Source organism: Rhipicephalus sanguineus, chromosome 7 (genome assembly GCF_013339695.2).
Source record: "Rhipicephalus sanguineus isolate Rsan-2018 chromosome 7, BIME_Rsan_1.4, whole genome shotgun sequence".
NCBI lineage: Eukaryota > Metazoa > Arthropoda > Arachnida > Ixodida > Ixodidae > Rhipicephalus > Rhipicephalus sanguineus.
Window position 1 is genome coordinate 28,270,003 of NC_051182.1, and position 12,179 is coordinate 28,282,181.

The 12,179-nt window shown below is 47.5% G+C and overlaps 1 protein-coding gene across 1 annotated transcript in view; it reads left to right on the forward strand.

The window, feature by feature from the left end:
- Window positions 1-10,556, forward strand: part of LOC125759261 (uncharacterized) — a 28,552-nt gene extending 17,996 nt beyond the window's left edge. The window contains exons 3-6 of the mRNA XM_049417669.1: window positions 197-259; window positions 333-407; window positions 8,920-8,973; window positions 10,375-10,556. Of these exons, the coding sequence (XP_049273626.1) occupies window positions 197-259; window positions 333-407; window positions 8,920-8,973; window positions 10,375-10,458 (276 nt within the window). The 3' untranslated portion in view covers window positions 10,459-10,556. The remainder of the gene's footprint in view (window positions 1-196; window positions 260-332; window positions 408-8,919; window positions 8,974-10,374) is intronic.
- The last annotated feature ends 1,623 nt before the right edge of the window (window positions 10,557-12,179 follow it).

Consider the following 12,179-nt stretch of genomic DNA (forward strand, 5'->3'; position numbering starts at 1 on the left):
GAGAGCATGCACGCGCAAAGTCACAGATTTCATAGTCATGATTACGCAGTTAGTCTATAACACAGCACTGATTTCGACAAACTAAAAAAAAAAAAGACCGAATGCCTAAACCTAGGAAGTATTTTAGCAGAGCCAAATAGGAATATGCTGGGGACAAAAATAACGCTCAATAGCCTTGTGAAATCCGTTCATGCAGGAACATCGGCGGCTGTGTGTCACCCTCCGGATGTGCTACGCTTTCACCACCTACAGTGACGGTGTATGTTGAAAGCACGCCTTTATATTTAACCCTTGCCTCGAGCCACGTCTTCTGACGCTACAATTCATTTCAGACTCCTACTGGATTTCAAAAGGCCTTTTTGTATTGTTTGGAGAGGCTGTTAACAACTGCGCAGATCATCAACCCGGTACGTATGCGCGTGCCCGCATAAGATATTATATCCTACTTTCCACTTAGCCGCAAACTTGGCACAAAAAATGTGCCAGATTTCTTGTGTATGAATCATCTATATCATTTTTGTGTAAGAAATTGACAGGGGAATAGAAAAATGAATGAAAATTCATTTTTATTATCACGGATGACCATGCGGCTTGGTGCATTCCCGCGTAGAAAGGGTAAAGTCAAATGTAGCCAAGTTTATTCAGTTTCCTTGCATACAACATGTGATCGCTACTGATCTATAACATTTGGACGTCCCATATTTGCCGAAACTGACAGTGGGAGCTCCCAATGCTCAAACACATTGAAAACACTGAAATGCTTTGGTATCATCCAACGAAGAGACATCGGTCGGAGTAATCGGTTAGGTGAAAAGTGCGCAAACCTAGAATACCCAACCCCTCCCTCTCCTTATTGCGAAGCCACCCGGACGACCAGCGAATACTGATTGACAGAGCTAGACAGCTTGCAGAGCAAATGGGGCACCCTCTGGGGATCAATAAACAAAAAAACAACAACTATGTTTTCCATTGCTACTACTACTACTACTACTACTACTACTACTACTACTACTACTACTACTACTACTACTACTACTACTACACGCTGCATCCAATATGACGAAAAAAAAAACCGCATCTTCAAGAAGTGAATCATGATGAGTGGGCGAAGCTCTGGGTATCGTATGGGTGAGTAACCGCCGTACGTTACCCGAGCGTTGCCCCATATAATGTAAATTGAGTGGCAAAGTTACATAAAGAGTCGCCGACAAAGCTAGATCCTAAGGTCCACAATGTCTACGTTGAAGTCGCTGACTAGTATAAAGGGTTTGTGCTTGTAGGTGTTTCATATTGTTCTGTCACAATTATGATTGATGCTCGTCTATTGTAAACCTTCTTTTTTATTCACATACACACATATATGCTTCGACCAAGCGTCGGTTTTCTATATACCGTGACAGCCGGCAGTGAGAGTCGACGACTTAGCTAGGCCCTAAGGTATGTAATGTGTACGTTGAAGTCGCCCACTAGTATAAAGGGTACGTGCTTGTAGATGTTTTATATTGTTTTCTCACAATTATGACTGATATTAGTCTATTGTTAAACCTCATTTTCGATTTTTCACGGTGCTGTGCCTTGAGCATGAACAACGAACAACGACGGACAAGCATCGACCCTAAGGTGCTTTGCCTCTAAAATTTCTAACTAAACATTCTTGAGCCGGAATCATTATTATTTTGATAAGGGTAATTATTCCTCACTGAAACTTTCCGCATGCACTCCAGCAATTCTATATGTTAATCGTACGATTTCTGGACAATATGTATTGAACTTTATGCGGAAAAAAAATTAAAGGCAGTTCCAAACATCTGAAATCTCAGTAAAGAGCTGGCAAGCAAGTGCCACCACCTAGCTAAAACAGATTCAGTCCTTTCTTCATATTTCTTCGTGTTCTTCTTTCTTCCATCTTTCTTTCTTCATTCAACTCTTCTTATATTGCCCTCTCGCCTACATTCCCACCTCCTAACCCTGACATCACTTCTGCTCATCCTCAGTTCTCTTTCCCACCCTTTCCTATGCTATACTGTACATCAGGCGTCTCCAACATGTGGCCCGAGGACCTTTCGCTAGCGGCCCGCGGCTTCACACGGAATAAAGTTTTGTCGCTTGGCTAAATAGTACTCGCATTATTTATCTTGCCTACTACAATTAATGTCGCTTTGTTCGGGTAAGCTACGGAGAGAGGACTGGTCTCAAACATTTTTTTCGTGAAGTACCCGATGTGGTCACTATGAGTTGAAACATTACTGTAGAACGAAAACTCTATTTTAGAATCGGCGTCCAGATTTTAGTCATTGTGGAAGTCAGTATCAATATGTTTTTGAAATCTGACGTAAAAGCCCCACGTATGGGACATGGGAAAGGCCTTCTTTCAAACCGCAACGTTAGGTGACATCTTGTTCAAACTCTCCCCGCCCCCCCCCCCCCCAACTCCGTTCCCACCATCCTCACTGTCCCCGTCCCTTGTGGGATAAAATTTCGTGACTGCGGCCCGCTAGCTGTGGGGAGTTTGAGAACCCTGTTGTACATGGTTGTGCAACGGTTTACCCTCTCACCTCCTCCTTTGGCTCCTCTTCACCCTAACATCACTCCTCGCCCTCACTTTTCTTTCTCATCATCTTGCTAGCTATACTATACAAGGCTGTACCATGCTTTGCGCTTTCCCCTACACCTTTCCCTCCTCTCAACTTCTCATTATTCCTCCTCACTCTCACTTCCCTTTCCCACCCCCTTGCTATGCTACACTATGCATGGCTATGCTATGCTAGGAGCTGCTTGGCACATACCCACCGAGCTTTCTGTCACGACACCGGCCTTACTCTGAGCCACGGTGGAAGAGAGGTGTATGAACTGGCCTCCAAGCGCCGGAGACGGCACGCTCTTGTTGCACAATTTTTGCGACAGATGGCGCGATGCGTTGCAGGCCGTGCGTCGGGATCTCGCTGGCATGCCGTATGCGTGTAACGTATAAGGAAAGCGTAGCTGAACCATTATGAGTGATACAACGGGTTCCAGAGCTTACGTTTTTGTATGTTTGTCAACCTCAGACTGGTCATGCTATGAACTGGTCACGCTATGTGAAATACGTTGAAGCGAATGTAGGCGCAAATTTGTGGACGTCACAAAAGCTCAGGTAGCCGAGCAGCTCCTCTTCTTTGCGGTTTGTTGTACGGTAAATAACGGTGACTACGAAATGAGAAGGAGCCAAACATCCATGCCAGCCTTCTGGTCACATGAAAATGCCTGTGAATTGACATATTTGTATAACCAGCGCATGCTACACGTATGCGCCACCACTGGGATGATTTTGTGCTGCTGAACAACGGGGCAAAGGGCGCTTTGGCGGTGTTTCTTTTGAGCGATTAAGAGTGAAATCTTTTTCATTTTGCTTCAGTTTTTGCGCTAAAAAAGGAATTGAATTTCCGTTTTGTAGATTCGTAGTATGTCGATCCCGTAATTGCTACGCATACTTGAGCGTCTGCAGCCTGCGATACTTAAGGGGTATTCAGACGGGGGAGAAATGCTCGGGGGATAAAGGCGGAGCCTAGCGACGTCAGCTCGCGAGGAGAAGTGTCCACAAATGCCCCCCACTCACACGGACGTGGCGAACGCAGGGGGAGGCCAGTGTTACTAGACTACTCTGGTGGCTTGCACCACCCGTTTGACGAGCTGCTGACGACGAGCTGCAGACGACCATGCGGCTGCAGACTGTACACCCGCTGCCGCTCTCTGCAGGAGCAAGTGGAACAATGTGGCCAAACAAGAGCCCGAAATGCCGCCATATCCCCCACCGCCGGGGGATCGTTTGTCCTTTCGGGGAAAAGGTCCTCGTCTCCTCCGAGGAGGCGCAGGGGGGTCACGCCCACTCGCTAATCCGTGACGTCGCGGTCACGTGATCCGCAATCCCCCCGTCTCCCCCTAGCATTTCTCCCCCGTGTGAATGCCCCTTTACATTCACTTTTGTCCGAGCGTACGATGCATTGGTTCGTGCCTACTTGAGTTGTAAAAGAGTGCCTGAACATCATCACCCGACTTGTTTTCTTGTTTTCGTTTTCGTTAGCCACTTTCGCGTCACATTTACTAAATATGGCACACTCACGCAGTTTCAGTAAGCGGAATGGGATGTCGTTAAGTTGTGCGCGCGTAGCAGTGACTTTATCCCCGTCACGCATTTTCAATATTCCTGCCAAACGGTGCATTCACAGTAATGTTAGTGGTATAAAAAGCATTCGAACTATTTCATTAGAAAGGGTAGAAATCCACTAAATTGCGAGATTTTTTAGTGGCACCGACTCTTGATACAGATGTTTACAGAACAGGGACGAAATTGCAGGCACGAGTTCTGCAGATGCATCGAGCGTGCGTACACAAGAGCTGCAGAGTATGCAAAAGGTGAAAACTTTGTTCACATATTGTGCAACAGCAAAACAACCTTACGGGTTGCAAGCGTTGCGCTTGTCACTGCTTCAGGTTCCTGAAGGAACACACAGGAATATTGACGCGACAATTACCCCAGGTAATACGGCCTACGCGATTCCGTCAAAATTTTTTCTGGTGGCTTTAAAACAACAACCATTAGAGCTACAAAATATCAACAAAAGGAAATGTTTAACATAAACAAGAGGAAATATTTCACACTGTGGTGATTGTGCAAGCACCTTGCTCAAAGCGCAAGACATAGGCGTATACATGTAGTGCCACGGCAGCGTACGTACGTCACATTGGCTGCACAGACTGCAGAGAAACAAGACGATGGTAAACGAAAAACGGGGGCACTGGCACTTCCCTCGCAAGAAACTTGAGCGTTTTTCTTCGACTAGAGGAAGTGGTCATTCAGTCGGTCTCTTCGTGCTTTTTGAAGTTTTGGAGATATGTGCCAGGCAGTCAGGAAAAGTTGCCGGCAGAGCATCCTTTGATAATATCGCCCGTCACGACACTTTCTTCGGGGCGTGTTCTTTGTAGTTCTTTATCGTGCGCCATCCGCTCTTTGCACACGAGTTCCGGCTCGAAATGTCTTTCGCAGACAAAATCGGTCGACTTAAGGACTCGGTCCTTCCTCGAGATCGCCCGTCTCCCTTTGTCCAGAAGACCGGCGTCTTTTTGGTGCGCAAAACAACGAAAGCTTTTCCTTGCAAGTTTTGTACCGTATTGCAGCGGGGTACAAAACATTTTCTACCCATTATGCACTACAGAACGCGGCTTATTCTCGCAAAAGCGCGCGCAAAATGACTATGTGCTCCAATGTTCCCATTTGATCAATGCGCACGACAGATGATGATGATTATGATGATGATCATGATGATGATGCGGCCAACTTTTTAAATTGGGTGGGCGTGCCAAAAGGACGCTCTACTGCCTACCAATTATAGTAAAATAAAACGTAGGAACAACTAAAAGAATGCAAAGCACATATAAAAAATTACAGCATATCCACGGGTGAATGATGAAGAGCTTGGGCGAAGCTCCTGAAGCAATCATGTGTACACCGTGAAATGTTCAGTGGTTTCGCCCAGCAGTTTTCAAAGCGATACGCCGCTTTGATTATTTTTCCTTTTTCCGTTTTTCCTTTTTTATTTTTCCATTTTTTTAATTTCTTTTGTATTTGTCATTTATTTTTATTTACTTTTCTTTATTTTTATTTTTATTTTTAGTTTTTGTTATTTTTTATTTATTTTTTTAATTTTTTTTCTATCTCTATGGGACAGCGCCATCTATTATACTGTTCGGGAGATACTGCCGCGGTTACGCCTGACATGGGACAAGGTTAGACTAAGAGGAGCTACGCCCCTAAAAAGAAATAAGAGAAAGGAGAGAACCGCGATGTCTTAACAACAGTCAGGGATGTCTCGCCACAACCGCCGCTCGCCAGCATTCGAATCGTCCCTTCGTCGCAGCGACTGCGGTCCTGTCCACACCATACCGACCGTCGTTTCCACCAGCCTGTTCGAAGCCCAGAGCAGTTTCTAAAGGGGCCCCACTCGCGACCGCTGGGCCAATGCCCTCGTCCCGTAGAACCACATGCTCAATAGTATCGTCCTCCTTTCCACACACACGACACCGCACATCACTGACATCATTGTTTATGATCCTGAGGCGCACAAGTGCACGGAGCGCACCAGCTCTCGCCTCAAAGAGTAGTTTACTCCCAGTGGAGTTGTCGTACAAGTGCACCATACCAATACTGTTCTTGTGGCACCGGTAGACTGCCAGCGTCGACTTCTCCACCATACTGTGCATCCAACGTGTCTCCTCTTCTTCCCGCACACGTTCCCGTGCCTGTTTTGCCCAGTCTGTGGGCGAGTTTGCGCTCAGAGGGACGCGAAAGAGGCCAAGCTTGCTTTCGCTGCGGTAGAGGCGCCTCACCAGCGGAGTGCGCATGCATGTTGCAGACAGATAGTCAAAGACACGCCGCGCCCAGCGTTCTCGAGGCATGCATAGCAAGCGGCCACGGTATGCAATTTTGCTGGCCGCCTCCCGAGCCTCAAAGCTCGACCAGCCTAGATCGCCCTGTATAACCTCGTTGGCCACAGCACCGTGGCCGCCGAGAGCTATCCGGCTAACCTCTCGCTGTCGTCGCTCAAGCCATTCCCGCGTTGCTGCTGAGATGCAAAGCACCGCATGCGCGAACGGCAACGCCGGCACATGCACGATCTTCCATAGGTCCCGAACCATCACAAGTCGGTTGCACCCCCAAAGACACTGTCGACGGAGGATGCACTGGGCCTGAAGTGCCCTCTGGCGGAGGATCTCCTCGTGTTGGCCGAACAGCTCCGGACCACTTGATAGCTGAACTCCCAGGTATCTGTATGTCGAACACACCATTACAACTTTATCTCCAAGCCGTATAGCGACCCCATCTATGCATGTGCCCGTGAGGGGGACTACTGCAGATTTCTTGCAGTTGAAGCGGAGCCCAAGGCGACTTATCTTCGCTTCAGAGATGTTAATGAGGTCCTGAAGGTCCCGAGGAGACTCTGCCAACAACACAAGGTCGTCAACAAAGGTGAGCCTCGGTAGTCTGCACCTCTCGTCTACCCCCACTGTACTGTACTTCAGCTGAAAACCCAGACCACAGCTGAGAAGCTTCCGCTCCAGGTTGGCCACATACAGAATGTAGAGCAGTGGAGATAGCGGGCATCCCTGTCGTAGCCCCCTCGTAACCCTGACGGGTGAGGATTGCACACCACCAAAGTAAGCAATGACAGTGTTGTCTTCGTACAGGCACTGCACTATAGATAGCAGCGGAGCTGGAAATTCCATTGTAGACAGGCTCTCAAAGAGTGTCCCGTGTGGAACATTATCGTATGCCTTTTCCACATCCAAAAAACAGCACAGGAGGGGCCGCTGCTCTGACTTGGCAATCGACACACACTCGGTGAGAGCAAAGAAATTGTCTTCCAGTCTTCGACCTGGACGGAAGCCATTCTGCATCCCCGTAAGCAGATGTTTAGCCTCTGCCCAGCCACTCATTCACTGCTTCAAAATTCCTGCAAACAGTCCATACAGGACACTGGTAACAGTTAGTGGGCGGTAGTCTTCGATGAGGTCAGCTTGGCCTCCTTTCTTTGGTATAAATACCACGCGACGAAGGCACCACTCCCTTGGGAATGGCGCACCTTCAATGATCCCGGTGAACAGCCCAGCGAGTTGCCCCCTCGTCTCCTTGCCAAAGCCTTTAAGTATTCCGGCTAGCAGGCCGTCCAGACCAGGAGCTGTGCGGGCACCGATACGCTTTAATGCACGGTCCATTCCACCCCTGCTGACCTGCCACGGCACACCCGAACTTTCAGCTGACACGTCCCCCGGAGGGGGCACGGGCTCATGCCTGTGCGCAGCCTCTCCCTGAGCCCCGTCCTCGGGTCCCTCAGTTTGTCCATATAGACGGAGCAGGTGAGAGTTGAGATGTTCTTTAAGCTTCAGGATTGGTTCCCCTGTGGTAGCAGTTCGCAGCTGAACAGGGCGCCTCTCCTTCCAATCCAGTGACTGCACATATCGCCAAAACCTCTGCGATGCCGATTTGCCTTCTTTTAGAGAGGCCATTAAACGGACATTATGCTTGGCGATCTTTCCTTGAACTAGTGTTTGAAACTTGTGTTTCAAGTCTAGGTATTCTGTCCAAGCTGCCAAACATGGTTCTTTGTCTCCCTGCTTGACCAGGAGACGGTGCTGGCGGTTCGCTTCACGGCGCGCTTGCCACGCAGTTTTTACTTCTGCATCCATCCAAGGTTTGCGTACTGCACGTGTACTGCGCCTCTCCCAGACCATATGTCTTTGCATGACTGAGGACAAGGCCGCCACAAAGTCATCATTGGTCCCAGCTTGACCTCTTAACGCACTCGTCTCAAACTCGTCCACGACATCCGAAATGGCTTGGCTGGGTAGGTACTTTCCCTGTTTCTTCACACAGCGGTTGTGGGACGCCGAGATACGCAAGCAGTTGAACTCCAGCAGCAGCAGACGGTTGTGGTCGCTGCCCACGCTGTATAGGCCTTTTTCATCAATGCCCATTTGCCTGAGTAGGTTACTAAGGCCTGCCGACACCAGGGCATAATCAATAGACGTGCAGCTTCCACGGGCACACCAAGTCACCTGGCCACTACATTGCGGTTCCAAATTCGCGAAGTGTTTTATAAATAAACGAAGTGTTTTATTAGTGTGTTAAGTGTAACTATAAAAGCGGCAAGGTATTTCCACTTCACCGCAAAGCTAGTGTCTGAGGTTACAATATACTTTACGGTATAGCCTTAGCATAAAAGAATCTCTATTTTCTCAAGAAAAATGAAGACCCTGCATGCGCACTAACGTTGCCGTGAATTGCCAGTTAAATAACGATTTCGTTGAAAGTTGACCTGAATCTCTTGCATATGAAATGATACAGTTCTTTTTCTTTCCTTCTTTTTTTTATTTATCGACTATTAGGTTCTCATGGAGGAAATACGCCTGAATGTGACCAACCTGCTGATTGCTGCGAATGTGAGAAACGGCCTTGTCTATACATGATGACTTTCTGAGTGGATTTACTGTGTTCGAAAAGGGCGCTGCGGGCAAAGTGTCTCAATTTCACCTACGTATTGCTAGAACCTGAGGACTTGCTCATACATAGATGTTCTTGAGACCTTAAGATACCGTGCGTATGTGTTCTTAAACAATGACGGGCGTTAAAGCAAAATGTAGCATACTGACGAAGTCCAATAGCAATATGGATACTTCAGCAGGGCAAAACTCTTCCAAGTAATCATCGAATTACCTCACTATCACAGTTCATTGCCTCACTAATGGAATGCGGCAAAAATTTTTCGAATACGTCAAATACGAGCGGAGTTAGAGGGACCTGTTAAACGCTTCAAGCGCGTTCTCTCTCCTTTCGTCTCTGTGAACGCGTTGAGGACTACACGGAATGGGGGGGAGGGGGATGAAAAGGGGGCCAGAGGCTAAGTTAGCGCGTGTCATGACCCTCAGCAGTTTCTCTTCTTTTTTCTTACTTTCGGCGTAGGCTAACTTTCGCCGTGATCACGTGCACGCTTTTGTAATTCTACAATGTGTAATTGCAGCAATATAGAGCGCTGCGCGGTTTCGTGGCGGCACCCCGTGACGGTAGCGGTGACTATGCAGCGCGTGAATAGTCATATCAGCCAATGTGTGTGTCCTCTCTTCCTGTGACGTAGTCGGGCCCGTCTAAATGTAAATTCATTACCGCGTGCAGTGCTGTAATATTTGGCTCACATGCTCACTGGAGCCTCGACTACCGATCGGCAGCGTTTTCTGACCATGTTCAAAAGTGTTGCAGGGCTCCTTTAAGGTTTAAAAAAATCTTCGCGAAGCATGAGAATAAATGTAACTCGTGTGGTTATTGGAAGTGAGGCCCGCGGAAAGGGCGTTCATTTACCTAAGTTGTAATAAGCCTCTAGAAATGTCTTGAAGTGGCATCACGTGTAAGCTATCAATTTGGCGTATACGCTAACCCCACCATCGTGCTATGTCCTCGACCACAATACTCGAAACACACGATGACTGGCAGTTCGTAATTTAGTCCTGTGCTTAGTTCTACATACTGACTCTCCCATTCTTTCAATTTCTTCTAGCCACTTCCGGTGTCTTAAGTCACATCTGATTTCTACCAAAAAAGAAAAAGGAAGCCAAAAAGCATAACATCAAATTATCTTGAAGCGAAGTAAATAAAATATTAAGGAACATAGACATAAAATAAGCAAGAGTGAGCAATAGAAAGACAAGTACGAGGGCGACACCTTCAAAAAATCTTTTAAAAAAAGTCACATTAATTCATTGAATGTCCGTCAGATGAACGAGTTTTCTCAGAATGTTTTCTTTTTAGTGTTGCTGTACTTCATGGCCTTGTTTTGTTTTTCGTTTCAGACCTGCGCTTTAAAGCACATACCGCGTGAAGAGAAGTACGCCCTGGCAATTTTGGCATATTTCGCGGATTTTATTTCTGGATAGAGTGAGACCAGTCGCAAACGAACAAATGGCATGTCATCCACTGCTCATTTACGTAAGCGCTGTCATCTACCTTCTCCAAATAAAGCCATTCAACTTCACATCCGTTTCCGCGTTTTATTTCTCTTCATTCTTACTGTATCGGTATCACCGAGGCCCCGCTCAAAACTGGCCACATCGCTCGATAGGCGGCAGTTGTCGGAACCACGTAGCTGGCAGTACCTATGTATAGGGCTTCAGTCAAGCTCAAGAACACTACATGGCTGAGGAAAAATGGTCACATTAGAGTTACCATGTGATACTCTGCGTCGCATGATGCCGTGTCAACGTTGGAGCATGCACGACATGTGTTTCATGGGTCGACGCCACCGCGGATCAAGGGGAAGGTTGCTGCGGGCAACCATCGTATACGAATGCAAGGCCTGCAGGTACAAACACTTTCTAAGGACGACATCTTGTCCGGCATTGCAGCGGGGCTTATATAAAAGGTAGCTCTAATGAGTCTGCGCTTCTAGAGCAAAACCCAACAATTCTACAGGGCGCATTGATATAGACTACAGTAAAGCTTATGATTCACTCCGTCATGGTATACTGACATCTTCGGATAAATGTGCAGCGCGGCACAGACGAAGGACAAGAAACGGAAGCGCTCGTGTCGTCCGTTTCTTGTCCTTCGTCTGTGCAGCGCTGCACATTTACCCGAAGATGTCAGTGTACCAACTCGCCCAGATCGCCATATTAGTATGGTATACTGCTCACTAAACTGCAACAGTGCGGCATGCGTGGAGTGACGCACTCGCTGTTGCATTCTTGTCGCACTAATCGACAATAGATCGCGGGTGGAGAAAGGTGGGGAGGAGGGGAGTAGCTTGTACAAAATGTTAGCTAACGTTGAAAGAAGACCTTTCCCATATCTCATAGAAGGGTCATTTCTGAAGCGGATTAGGCTTTGGCGCCAAAATTCCAAAAACACGTCTATACCGATCTCCAATATTACTGATATCTGGACGCCTATTCAGAAATAAAATTAGCGCAGCTTGCACTAAGTCGCGCAAGGCTGCGTCACAGTAGAGCTGGTGGCCACCTAGCTGGTCCTGGCTTGGCTAGGCTTTTACCCCCTGGCCTCCTTCCTTCCCACCATAAGTATAGCCAATTATCACCTGGTCTCACTTGAATCGATTCAGAATTACATGCTCACTGTTTCCTAAACAACACTTTCATTTTAGATCTGTTTGTTTGTTTCTTTACCTTCCTTCATTTCAGATTTTCCTTTGTGTCTTGTACGTGTATTTCTTATGTTGTAGCTTGCCCCTCCTGCTTGGGCTACATGGCCTGCAGTATGAAGTAAAATAATAAATAAAAAATAACAAATATTATATATATGGCTATGCTCGCTCTCTTCTTTTGCTCTCAGCTTTCTGTCATTCGAAGCGTGGATATTTACTATAGTTCTTTCACACACTCTCTCTCTCCGCACTCGTTCTCTCGCCCGTCAGTTACTGCATCCCACGCCGGACAAATCGGCGCACGTGTTCTGGGAGTGAAGCAGAAGGGGAAGAGGACGAAGAAAGCATGCGCCTGTTCGTGATGATAATTTTCTATCTGCGGCCACACGCATAGGCGTGCGCACAGGGGGGGCAGGGGGGGCGGCCGCCCCCCCCCTAATCCCCTAAGAGGGGGGCGCAAAACCTGCCCCGTACATTGGCCCTTCTAGTCACCTAAGA